The sequence below is a fragment of the Melitaea cinxia genome, chromosome 19 (assembly GCF_905220565.1).
Source record: "Melitaea cinxia chromosome 19, ilMelCinx1.1, whole genome shotgun sequence".
Lineage (NCBI taxonomy): Eukaryota > Metazoa > Arthropoda > Insecta > Lepidoptera > Nymphalidae > Melitaea > Melitaea cinxia.
Window position 1 is genome coordinate 11907202 of NC_059412.1, and position 14487 is coordinate 11921688.

Below are 14487 nucleotides of genomic sequence, written 5' to 3' on the forward strand. Positions count from 1 at the left end.
AGAAAATTCGTTTTTTTTTTGTATTGGAACGTGCTAATATCTGAATCTACCATCTGATTTGAAAATATTTGTCAAGGTAAAGATAACAATGTATTTTTTGCAGTCGATAAAAAAACTACGGCTCTATAAAGATATATTTAAACCTTCACAATACAAACACTAAATGACCTATTTGTATGTATTACTTATAAAAATAAGCCTATGTTTCATAATAATAGGTAAACTTAATTAGAATCGTAAAGAATCACGAACAATCCCGTACAAGTTTCACTAAGCTCCACTGTTTACTGAGAGCAATAGCCCTAAGGGCTAGGCTGAAGCGTCGCTGACTCGGCGGCGCGTGAACGGCCCTCGACGAACTCGACACGAGTGTTGACGTCACTCGTCTAACGTCGACGGTTTTGTTTTACTGTATCTATGTTACGACGAGATCTGTCGTCACTTGTAAATTTGATTTCCGTCAAGTCTATTTTAATATTATAAAATGGAGAAATTTGATTTATTATTTGCTTATAATGATAACACTCAAAAATAACTGGGACTATTTTGAAAATACGTTATCACTTAATGACTTACGCCGAGTTGCACGAAAAGAAATTAAAATTAAAGTAGTGATTAAACTAATTTAATCGCAAGAATTGTATGAAATTCTTGTGTCTATATTTTGACGGGATTAACCGAACTAAATCGTGTTCACGCAGAATCCTCGGTCGGAAAGTGTGTAATATATATAACGCCTCTCACACTTACATTTAACGAGCCTCAATACCTACTAGGAGAAATCGTGTAGACAGTCCGAAAATACCAACAACTAAAACAAAATTTTCCAAACCTCAACAGACATCTGATCATCATGTCCTACTCAAACATTTCTACTGTAAGGAATCGAACACGCGACCGATAGCGCAACAGTCTGTAGATATATTCAAAGCATCAACACGTCAAAGAACTAATCTGACATATAAGTATCTGATCTGTCTGTACGTTTAAGATATATGAGAAAAAATATTTTTGGGACCTTTATCAACGCAGATAGCACCCAAAACAATAATGGTCTAAATTTTTGTCCTGCGTTGTTTGTCTGTGCGTTTGTGCACGCTAATCTCAGAAACGGCTTATTCGATTTAGACGTTGTTCTTACTAATATATTGTGGCAAGCTTAGCTTAACGTTTAGTGTTTTTTTCATGTCAATCGGTTCATAAATAAAAATGTTATGCCAATTTAAAGAATCGCGTTGAACATGTAAAGTCACTATTCCACGCGGACGAAGTCGCGAGCACAGTTAGTATTATATATATGTTCAGTTGTGTTCTATCTTGTGTTTAATTCACTGATTCTGTTTGACAATTTTTTTATATATAGCTTTGAAATTGTATGAAGTATTTATATTGTTTAATTTAATGCTGATTTTATGTCTGCATAAATGGTATGATAAATTATTAAAAAAATGACTAATAATATCTTAATTTTCCGTTGTGGCTGACGTCAGCGATATATTCTGGTAAGGAATAGTTTCGAAGTATCGTTGAAGCTAGATACGCAGCATTTTGACAAACATTTATTTATGTTAGTAACACGTGTTTGATTGATCAACAAACAGGACAAAGATTTATCTGTATACATACAATACTGATATATTGACCTCAAAACACAATTTGCCAATTTTGCAAAAAACTAAAAGTCATAATTAAAAATTGTCAGGTGGTTAATAATAATACGTAGGTAAGTAAGACGCGTACAAGTAGTAGCTAATTAGTCTACGTGACTGTTTATCGCTCGTGACACAGTTTCAAAGTATCGCTAATGCGTGTAATGTTGAGATAATTCCAGCTCGAAACTTTACACAATATGATTTGAGATTCATTGATTCAGTCTGTGACATCCTTTTTTTTTTTTTTTTTTTTTATAGATGGGGAAATGCTATTTACGCACTGACCCCGCCACCCGAGAGTGACGGGAGTGTGGAGCTCCCGGCGTGTGGTGCAATGCCAGACTATCCACTAAAACCCACATCTTTTATCCGCCGGCACCTTAGTGGGGACGCAGTGTGACCGCTTGCGCATACTACCACCACGCCCCCGTCAGTCTGTGACATCCTACTGCTCATATAGCCTCTTTCTCTATGTAGAAGAAGGATCTGACTTTAATCCACCACGCTGTCCACTGCGGAGTAGAGGATATATTCCCTACTACGACTAACGATCGCTACCAGGTGTCTATAATAACAACCGTTACCGACAGCTTAGCGTTACTCCTCGAGGCACGTTGGGGAGACACACAGGGACAATCCAGACCCGAAAAATATTTTTACGAATACAAATATCAAATCTTTTTTACAATATTTTATAAACAAATTATAAATGACTCTGGCAGACGATACGCAAGACAAATTTTATACAATACTAGCTGTGCCCGCAACTTCATCCGCTTGGACATTAAAAAAAAGTTATTGTTCAGTTCGCAGAGTTATAAAATTAATTTTCCGAAATAAAACTAGCATAAGTTACTCCTTACCACATCAGCTATCTGCCAGTGAAAATCTCGTCAAAATCGATCAAGCCGTTTCAGAGATTAGCCGGAACAAACAGACAGACAAACTGACAATTTTTTTTAAAAATGTCATTTTGGTATATGTATCCTGTACAAACAGGCACTCCAATTTTATTTATTTTTTTAGATAAAGTTCGGTTAATGTTAAACTTTGGATTTTTTTTTTTGTACGAATGGAATATTCATTTTAGTTTTCAACTTCACTTAGTTTTTGTGTTTTCACTTAGTTTTTGTGCTCGTTAGTATGAATTTCGTATGAGATAAAACGTAGTGCTAGATTTCCCTGAGGTAAAAATTCATCCCGTTTCGTTTAAGCAAAGTCCTCTCGGGGAATTTACAACATCAAAGTGATATTATTCTATCAAAATTACTTAAAGATGTTCATTTATTACGATTTATAAATTTTATCACGAAAGATTTTTTTTAACACTGTGGTTCAGGCTTTTGCTTATCATAATATTTTATGAATAAAGTCCTATTATTATTATTATTTATTTCCTTTGTTTTTAAAAGTAAAATGATATAAAAATAGGTTGTCAATTAAATTGTTTATTGGATATTGATTCAATAAACAATTATGAGATTAATCATTATATAAGCTGAAAGTGTAGAAAGGAACAGAAAAACAGAAAAAAATATCTTATGATTGGGAATAAATTCGCAATATAATAATAAGAAATTCGCCCTTGCCAACATTCTTTGTAAAAATGACTTTTAATTATGATTTTTCTTTAAAGTGCAATAAAGAATATATATAATCTTGCAAAATTATGGTTGAAATTAAAACATCCAAAATATTAAATAAATTATTTAATACCAACTATTTAAACATATTGTCTGATTAACCTGTACTATTATTTAAAAAAAAATAAAAAAAAACAAACAAACTATACAACGTTTACGGTGTGTAAGAAATTTATCAAATAGTTGACCTATCAGTTACAGTATACAATTGATTAAACGATGTACAATTATAATATACAATATATTAAATAAATACAAAATGCTTAATTCTTCGGGAACTTCAATTGGCTATTCCTACAAAACAGATCATAATTTTGTGATTGAGAAACTGGCGATGGTACCGCTATAAATTTCATTTTCCTTTGCACAAATTTTCTCATGTGTGTGTCTCAAACAAGTATACGAAATTTAATACTCCTCCGTCCACGCAGTTTTCGTAAAAAGGGACCGTACAACATTTTCGCTTTATAGATTTACGTGACCTTTTGTCAATTTAAATTAATTAAAGAATTATAAGAATTTCGCTCTAGCGGGAGTATCGTTCCATAGCTTAATTGGCTAGAGCGCCGACACGGTCAGTCGGAGACGCGGGTTCGAATCCCGCCGTCAATTTTTGATATGATATTCAAAAATGTTTAAAAGAAATATTATTAATTTTACTAATGCGTGACTTACGCTAATTAAAAATTACACATAACAAGACTTTTGCTACTTGTAAAACAGCTATAAGTTAGCGTATATACACTGCATTTCTCAATATGTAGTTACAAGCTATATCAACAAACCAACGTAATCTTTATTTAAACCTTTTGACTCAGGTAAAGAAAATGGCGGAACGCGTAGCTAAGTGTCGTGAGGATGTCTCCAAGAACCGCGATAAGTACCAGGCCGCTCTCGCGGAGATCACGGCGTACAACCCGCGCTATATCGAGGACATGACCACCGTGTTCGATCGCTGCCAGCAGATGGAGGCGCAGCGGCTGTCATTCTTCAAGGACGTGTTATTCAGTTTCCACAAATGTCTGGACATTAGCAAGGAACCTACGTGAGTTGATTATATTAAACTTTTTTTTATTTTCCTTTTGTACTATTAGGTTGGCAAACAAGTATACGGTCCACCTGATATTAAGATGTTACCGTAGCCTATATATACTACCCTTACCCCCGACCGTTCCCTGAAGCTCTGGTCACGTTACTCACTTGTTCTTATCACACAAAACTACTTGACACCAGTATTATTTAGCTATTTATATATTTTAATTTAAAAAGTAATCTGTATAAATATTACGAACGTAAAAGTTTGTATTATTAACGTAACATTTTGTATGATGTAGTGTTGTGAGTAATCGCCTAAACGCCAGCGGACAAAGATTGGATCCCCCGAACTGATGCTCTCCACTTCCTCTCATGGTAGATTTTTGTATTTATGCAAATGTTTGCTTCTGATCCAGGTTTATGTCCAACTTTATACCGTGATTACAATTGGCTGATGCCATAACGGTCGCAGGTTCTATCCCTCATTAAATTAAGCCTAATCGCTCTTTTAGCGTTAAGACTGCCTTGCTACATCTTTCATTTTATATTTTTTATTAGCTGACCTGGCGAACTTCGTACAACCTTACTTTTTAATATAGCCTTAAAATATACCAAGCCTATATTTGAAGGCGGACAAAGTTACATATCTGTGCAAAATTTCGTTAAAATCGGTCCAGTCCATTCGGAGATTAGCTTGGATAAATTTAGTTTTTTTTTCTTCCTTTAACGGTGTACAATAAAGAGTTTAATTCGTGAATAATGTAATTCAATATTACACTCGAAATGCAGTTTGGTAATACTATAATACACATGTAAAATTATTTTTACAATTTGCTTGCATTGCAATGCATGCTATTCCACCTGATTCTTTAAAAAATTCTCTGTGCAGTCAACATCTATTGGTTATTTTTCATAACTCTTACCATTTATTGTACTTGAAGACAAGTACACAGAATAAATGTTTTAACATATATACGTATACGTACACATACGTCTGTTCCTAGCATCTGATCTGATCTGATCTGATCTAATCTTATCTTCCTAAGAACTTCTGACAAATCTGTGAATTCTTGATTATATTTGATTCATTGTTGGACCAAAAGACCTCAATCGAACGTAACTGTAGAGTATCTATAATAACAACCGGGACCGACAGCCTAACGATAATATCCTATCCGAGGCACGGTAATAACAGCACCCTGACCACCAAACAAATATTATTCGTGATAATATAAATGTCTGACACGAGCTGGAATCGAAACCGCTTCCTCACTAGTACCCAGACTACGAAAAAGGAGGAGGTTACTCAATTCGACCGTGTATATATATATTGTTTGTCTATATATATATATATATATATATATATATATACATATTGTATGTTCGGGGATAACTTCGTCGTTTATGAACCGATTTTGATAATTATTTTTTTGTTAGAAAGGAGGTATCCCAAGGGTGGTACCATGATAAGGAAATTAGGATCTGGTGATGGAATCCTAGACTAATCGAGGGGAACCCTCGAAAATCGTAGTGATGACTAGTGCATTTGTTAATTTTTCTCGTCTACTTACTTTGTATTACTTGTCGATATAATTGACGTCGGTTTTTTTCATTTGCTAGCAAACACAATTATGTAATATTTATTTTACCCGTAAGTCGAAACTGTTCCTTGAATAAATGAAAAAAGTTCTAATACTGTTCCAGATTACCACAAATATACGAAGAATTCCACCACACAATAAACAACGCCGACCACCAGAAGGACTTGAAGTGGTGGGCCAACAACCACGGTGTTAACATGGCTATGGCGTGGCCGCAGTTCGAGGTAACCCCCCCTCCCTCTACCGCCTGCCTCCCTACTTACCCACCATTGCATAACTATATATGCGAGTACCGTTATGTATGCATTTATTAACTGAATGCTTTCGATCTAGATTAGATAGGATAGACGTTTAGAGCCCGGTTGCTATACACGGAAAACGTGTCGTTTTGCTTACGGATAGTTAATTTTCGAAAATAAATGTTCTAAATTTAACTGTTCGTATGAAAAAATAACCGTTTTCTGAGTATAACAAGCGGAAATAAGAATCTTAGAGCATGCTTAGGATATTTTTCCTTTTCTTCTTCTATAATTGGTTAAATTTTGGTTTTTGAGTTTAGTTCACGGTCGATGCCTGCTTCTTGAATCGAACGAAATTCTAACACAGGACTCGGTAGAGACGCTTTGACCTTCGGATGTTCTCGTGTCGAAAAGCGCTAATTATATATTTACAATACAATATTTGACGTAGAGTCGGTTGCAGAACATTTGATCAAATAATTTAGGATGTACGTTAAGTGCTCGGTAATGGAGATTGCCTGAAACCTTTTAACGATTCAAGACGTGATCGTATTATCATGTAAACATATAAGCTAGTTATATTAGTCTAAATTCATTCTTATTCAAAGCTAACTTGAATTAAAAACAAAGCGGTTTTAAATGTAATAAAGTTATTACAAGTGTTTTAGAAAACATTAAATGCTCGTTTCCTTAAATTTTTTTTACGGATTGCTTAATATACGTGTAGCGAGGATTGACAGCGGTCGCCGCAAATTGTTAATGAAATCCCAAAGTCCTCCCCGAGGCGTCGTATTGTCACCCCTTTATTAAGAAATGTATGTGGCGTTGTGGAAACGGATTTAATTTAAAATAATAAATTGATATTTTCAAATGATAGCTCTTTGTGTATTGCTCTAAATCAAATATATATTTATATTGTTTAAATTCAAGAAAAATTTAAATTCGATATTGCTTAAATTCAATAACTTATTTCATTTCATTGTATTAAAATAATGAAGTAATACGAAGTAAGAAATTTTACTTGTAAAATGTTATTAATTATTTTTTATGCTGACGTAGTGATAATCATCTTGAGTTTTGTCCATAATAGAAATATTAACATTAATTGTTTGAAAGTTGCCAAAATCTTACCGTTGAAAGGACGAACCGCCGGAGACCACCGAACCACGTTACAAATACCTACCAGCCACCGCTTCAGCGATGCTAGAGCGAGTGACCACGCGACCGTGGTCTATACACAGAGCCACGTGGTCACGAGCGATACCCATCAGAGCCACGTGGTCACGGGCTCAGAGGACACTACGCCGAGCCCTCCCCAACTTCTGCTTCGGAGATGAAAAGGAGAGCAGAGTCGCGCCATCAGACACGACTAGCGTGTATAACGGCCGTTGTTACAATGTTTCGTTCATGGTACGCCACGGTGTTGGGACGGTTAGCAGAGCTGATGGTTGCGAGAAAGATTAGGACAGAATTGGTATTTAATGGGCACTCACACATAATCAATGCCAAAACTTTTACTACTATACCCAAAACATTAGAAAATTGATGACTAATTCTCTCGTCAAAACCGATCTCCCAAATATTCAACACCTATACATAACGCAGCTCTGACAATCGCCTATTAGAATTTAATTATTGTATGCACAAAACGCCGACACGTACCGTTTTTCACAGTTTTGTGGTCAATAGCTCCACGAACGTCAATCATGTAAGTCTTGGCACGAAACACGGGCTTGGGCAATTTGTGATACCATGTTCGGAGTTATTTTCGATGATATCGCAATGATTCCACAGCACGAATACACGTTCCATTCCAAGCGACCACTGATGATATCAATTTTACAATCCATAGAATATTTCGCCGCTTATCGGACACTATTTCAGCACTTGTATTGTCTTGAAAGTTTATCCACAACGCCGATTCAAAATTACAACAAACGCCACGTATGCGGACATTATAATTCAACTCATAAATCGTCTACAAATTATCATAAAAAAAACAATTACGAAATAAATAAAAACATCAACATAAACAGGAGCATGAACCACTGTCGATTCTGGCTACACAGACATATTTAGTCACGAAAATATTTAGGAGTTCTAGACTTAGCAGATAAAGTAATACGTAACTTAAAATACAACGGAAACCTATTTTTATTTTAGGTAGATATAACTACAAGTATATCAGTAACATAAACCCAAAAAAAAACAGTAGAATAATGTATCTAAGATATGACTTTATTTTTGCCTATTATACCATTAACACTTCAGCTACCATGATTCAAAACAAAGCAATATATACAACACATCTCATTCTTCGAACCCGACCACATGCAAATCCGTCACGTTTCACAGACACCTGAATATGCTTAATGTCGCCCTCTAATACACCTGCTTTGTTTGAAAGTGTTACCGATTTTTTTTTAATACTTGATTTATTTTTTCCTTTGTATTTTTATTTCGCCATTACGAACGTAGACACGTTGGGACATTACCACGACATTGACTATCAGAACCTACCATTATGTGTCTAGAGTCGACCACATAGAGTACATTCGAATATTGGTTAGTTTCAACCGTTCCAACACGAATTATGAGCTACATAAGTGGCGAATCGTGTGTCCCAACTTGTCGCACGTTTTCGGACGCTTGTGACCGCGTGTCTCGACCAGGAATACACTGAGGAGTTCCGGGACATCGCTAAGGGCAAATCCAAGGAGAGCCTCCCAACGGGACCCATCACGCTGCTCAACCAACGACCAGTCAGCGAAGACGTACGTCCCTATGCCCTTTGGTATCTCACTCGAAAAACCATTTGAAAATATACAAAAAATTTAAATCTAGAAATAAAGATCTTTGGTCATTTCGAGTAAGGCCTCAAAGTTTACAGTAATCAATTAATTTGTGCGAACAGCGATAAATGCAATTATTTTTTCTTTAATTGTATGCATTTTTCTGTTCATGCAATAAAGATATATGTTAAAACAAGAAGGGGCTAAACACATTTTTATGTGATAAACGATAAGAGGTGAAAGCAGGTCGAAAAATTTTCTTAAATTGAAATTACCTACTTTTGAATGTTTTAGTATCCCTTAGAAGTGTGGTTAGGCCCAATCAAGGGATTTAAATGAGAATGAAGAGCATCTAGTGATCGATATAGTATTTGCTTTGCGTATTAGAATTTTTATTTGCATGAAAATTATTTAGATTTAAATAACCGGTGTGTGGGTCATTCTCATTTCGATCTTTATATTAAATGTGCTTCATTTTTACCTAAATATTTTGTTCTATTTTTTTTTGTTATTTTTATTATTTAAATATTGATGTTGCATGATGGATGTCGCTTTACCGATATGCATATTGGCACGTTTTATTATTAATAATATTAACATTATTTTAAAAATATTTATTTAATTTTATAAATAATTTAAATTTTATATAAGTAAATCTAAAAATATATGTATCATATTTGAAAAAAAAATATTTTTATAAGATCAAATGTTTAACTATAAAAAACTAAAGATTGTTTAATTCAATGACGTGTTTGAAAAACCCTAAATTTCAATAACTTATAATGTATGGTACAGGAACTTCCTCCAATCACGGCTAACAACAAGTCAAGCAAAGCAACTAACCACACGGAGCTCGCACCAAACAACTCCGTCATGCAGAACAACTCCAGCGCAAGCAACACCATCGATAAGAAAACCATAAGCGCACCCATAGCTGTCACGTAAGTTCATCTACATTTTTCTAATATAGAAGTCCTATAGAGGTTATTTTGCCCATGAATTACTGATAGCCTTTATCGGTAGGAGCTAAAATAGGTTTTAAGGCTTTTAGTTACGGATACAGCATATGTTCCAATAATATATATTAATTTTATCATACCTTATTGCTCATTACCTTATTGCATAAGCTATAGCTTATTTTTTTTAGACTACCCTATTTTTTTCTCAGACTTACCTTATTTTATTCTGACTACCCTATTTTTTTCTCAGACTACCCTATTTTTTTCTTAGACTACCCTATTTTTACCTACTAATCATTATACCCTCTCTAGCATAGAACGTTTACAAATATACGCGTGCGGAACCACTGCGTGCGCGCATGCGTTGCGAGAGCGATCAAAATTGAAATATACTGTCTGCGATACGAATATTGTCGAACTTGAGTTAGTCATATTTTCATAAGATTATAAATAACTTATATTCATTGTTCACCTGTAATATTTGATTTAATATTTGTATCTAAATAAATGTATGCTTCATTATTTTAGATTTATTCCATTAAAATACACATAGTTTATTAAAATGCCATCAAATTTTTGTACTTTTATACATAATACCAAAAATGTCCATGTAAAATCCATGAACGGCAAAGAAGAACATCACGAGGATATTCAAATCGAATTTTCTTTTTCGTAAAAGAAGTAACGGAACACATGAAACAACATCTTTCTAACGAGCTAACTGATCAATTACAGGAATGGCACGGCGTCCGCACCGAAATCGACAAAAACATCGCCCGCCAAGGACAGCGTCGGGAAGGACAACCCCTTCGAAGAGGAAGATTGGGACGAGGAGTCGGCCGGCGCGCTCACGGACACGGGCGAGCCCGGCGTGCCCGTGCGCGCGCTCTACGACTACACCGGCGCCGAGAGCGACGAGCTCAGCTTCCGGCAGGGTACGTGCGCTAGACACTCGCGAAGGGCAGTCTGTGGTGGTCTGCCTTCTGCTCCGCTCTACGACTACACCGGCGCCGAGAGCGACGAGCTCAGCTTCCGGCAGGGTACGTGCGCTAGACACTCGCGAAGGGCAGTCTGTGGTGGTCTGCCTTCTGCTCCGCTCTACGACTACACCGGCGCCGAGAGCGACGAGCTCAGCTTCCGGCAGGGTACGTGCGCTAGACACTCGCGAAGGGCAGTCTGTGGTGGTCTGCCTTCTGCTCCGCTCTACGACTACACCGGCGCCGAGAGCGACGAGCTCAGCTTCCGGCAGGGTACGTGCGCTAGACACTCGCGAAGGGCAGTCTGTGGTGGTCTGCCTTCTGCTCCGCTCTACGACTACACCGGCGCCGAGAGCGACGAGCTCAGCTTCCGGCAGGGTACGTGCGCTAGACACTCGCGAAGGGCAGTCTGTGGTGGTCTGCCTTCTGCTCCGCTCTACGACTACACCGGCGCCGAGAGCGACGAGCTCAGCTTCCGGCAGGGTACGTGCGCTAGACACTCGCGAAGGGCAGTCTGTGGTGGTCTGCCTTCTGCTCCGCTCTACGACTACACCGGCGCCGAGAGCGACGAGCTCAGCTTCCGGCAGGGTACGTGCGCTAGACACTCGCGAAGGGCAGTCTGTGGTGGTCTGCCTTCTGCTCCGCTCTACGACTACACCGGCGCCGAGAGCGACGAGCTCAGCTTCCGGCAGGGTACGTGCGCTAGACACTCGCGAAGGGCAGTCTGTGGTGGTCTGCCTTCTGCTCCGCTCTACGACTACACCGGCGCCGAGAGCGACGAGCTCAGCTTCCGGCAGGGTACGTGCGCTAGACACTCGCGAAGGGCAGTCTGTGGTGGTCTGCCTTCTGCTCCGCTCTACGACTACACCGGCGCCGAGAGCGACGAGCTCAGCTTCCGGCAGGGTACGTGCGCTAGACACTCGCGAAGGGCAGTCTGTGGTGGTCTGCCTTCTGCTCCGCTCTACGACTACACCGGCGCCGAGAGCGACGAGCTCAGCTTCCGGCAGGGTACGTGCGCTAGACACTCGCGAAGGGCAGTCTGTGGTGGTCTGCCTTCTGCTCCGCTCTACGACTACACCGGCGCCGAGAGCGACGAGCTCAGCTTCCGGCAGGGTACGTGCGCTAGACACTCGCGAAGGGCAGTCTGTGGTGGTCTGCCTTCTGCTCCGCTCTACGACTACACCGGCGCCGAGAGCGACGAGCTCAGCTTCCGGCAGGGTACGTGCGCTAGACACTCGCGAAGGGCAGTCTGTGGTGGTCTGCCTTCTGCTCCGCTCTACGACTACACCGGCGCCGAGAGCGACGAGCTCAGCTTCCGGCAGGGTACGTGCGCTAGACACTCGCGAAGGGCAGTCTGTGGTGGTCTGCCTTCTGCTCCGCTCTACGACTACACCGGCGCCGAGAGCGACGAGCTCAGCTTCCGGCAGGGTACGTGCGCTAGACACTCGCGAAGGGCAGTCTGTGGTGGTCTGCCTTCTGCTCCGCTCTACGACTACACCGGCGCCGAGAGCGACGAGCTCAGCTTCCGGCAGGGTACGTGCGCTAGACACTCGCGAAGGGCAGTCTGTGGTGGTCTGCCTTCTGCTCCGCTCTACGACTACACCGGCGCCGAGAGCGACGAGCTCAGCTTCCGGCAGGGTACGTGCGCTAGACACTCGCGAAGGGCAGTCTGTGGTGGTCTGCCTTCTGCTCCGCTCTACGACTACACCGGCGCCGAGAGCGACGAGCTCAGCTTCCGGCAGGGTACGTGCGCTAGACACTCGCGAAGGGCAGTCTGTGGTGGTCTGCCTTCTGCTCCGCTCTACGACTACACCGGCGCCGAGAGCGACGAGCTCAGCTTCCGGCAGGGTACGTGCGCTAGACACTCGCGAAGGGCAGTCTGTGGTGGTCTGCCTTCTGCTCCGCTCTACGACTACACCGGCGCCGAGAGCGACGAGCTCAGCTTCCGGCAGGGTACGTGCGCTAGACACTCGCGAAGGGCAGTCTGTGGTGGTCTGCCTTCTGCTCCGCTCTACGACTACACCGGCGCCGAGAGCGACGAGCTCAGCTTCCGGCAGGGTACGTGCGCTAGACACTCGCGAAGGGCAGTCTGTGGTGGTCTGCCTTCTGCTCCGCTCTACGACTACACCGGCGCCGAGAGCGACGAGCTCAGCTTCCGGCAGGGTACGTGCGCTAGACACTCGCGAAGGGCAGTCTGTGGTGGTCTGCCTTCTGCTCCGCTCTACGACTACACCGGCGCCGAGAGCGACGAGCTCAGCTTCCGGCAGGGTACGTGCGCTAGACACTCGCGAAGGGAGCCCGAGCTGCTAGCGGCGGGCAGTCTGTGGTGGTCTGCCTTCTGCTTCGAGTCTGGGCGTAATGCTGGGCATAGGCGTCTTCCTCGATGTAGGAAAAGAATGGAAGAAAAGGAAAATCAAAATAGAATTGTTTAGTATCGAGTTTCTTCATATTGTCCTATCAAGATAAAAGTTTTAGATATTAATCAGAAACTTATATAAAACAGAATAATTCTATTTCTGAGACAAAGTAAATCAATGTACTTACATTAATGCGTTACTGTGTTTATCCGGCTCAAAGGACCAATGCATAATATGCATCCAATAACCGTATTTAATACGGCTACTAAGCAGAAATTAGTTTTCAACCACGAGTGACTTGTGTTGACGCACTTGGTCAAATAAAACAAAAGCAGTAAATAAGAATCCATCAGACATTAGTGCGATCCATTTTTTAATGTTTCTTACTTAGTAAGCTCTTAACTGTCGGATACAAGGTCAGGAAGTCCTAAATCATACAGTATAGAATCTTAATAGACATAGAGTTATTCGTTTAACACATAACAATGTCTTGTTATCATTTCAGGTGATCTATTTGAAAAACTGGAAGACGAAGACGAACAGGGCTGGTGTAAGGGTCGGAAGGATGGGCGCGTGGGACTTTACCCCGCAAATTATGTGGAGCCTGTGGGTCACTAACCCCCAGCAGTGTCCCGCAGCACCACGCAGCTCTCCGCAGTACATCGCAGCACATCGCAGCGTAGCGCAGCAGCGCAACGAACAAACCGAGACCGGAGCAATACGATGCTGTCATATATATCTATTAGTCCAATGTCACTGATTTTTAGATAACAATAATAGAAATTTTTGTGTTCAAAATTTAATTTTGGCTTTCTCATTCGCTTTAAACGAAAAAAATTAACAGTTCGTAAAATATTACCTTTTAGAGAAATATTTTGTCCAACAGACTAGTTTATGAGAATCAGTCTCACTGGACTACGGTTGATCGTAAAATTCCAAAGTAAAGATAACTTTTATTGCTGTATTATAGAACAGGAGCGAGTTCTTTGTTTGTGACGGATGTACATCGGTTTTAATTGTAGTCACACAGTCATTATTTAAGTACATTGAAATTATATAAATTCAGTTTCGTCTAATATTTCGCAGGATCCGATCGCTTGGCACTGAAGTAGGTTCAGCCATCGTTATGCCATCGACTATGTTACTTATAGTAAAAACTAAGTATTACGAACGTTTTAATTAATTAAAGCGACGTCTTCACTCGTTTGAGGATTGTTTGTATTAAATTTTAG

General features: G+C 40.1%; 1 protein-coding gene across 1 annotated transcript; it reads left to right on the top strand.

The window, feature by feature from the left end:
• Positions 1 to 4122: 4122 nt before the first annotated feature.
• LOC123662755 lies at positions 4123 to 14058 on the top strand. The gene is made up of 6 exons (XM_045597554.1): positions 4123 to 4340; positions 6035 to 6155; positions 8843 to 8944; positions 9758 to 9903; positions 10657 to 13166; positions 13761 to 14058. Exons 1-6 carry the CDS (start codon positions 4123 to 4125, stop codon positions 13871 to 13873), a joined length of 3210 nt encoding a protein of 1069 aa, XP_045453510.1. The 3' UTR covers positions 13874 to 14058.
• Positions 14059 to 14487: the final 429 nt, after the last annotated feature.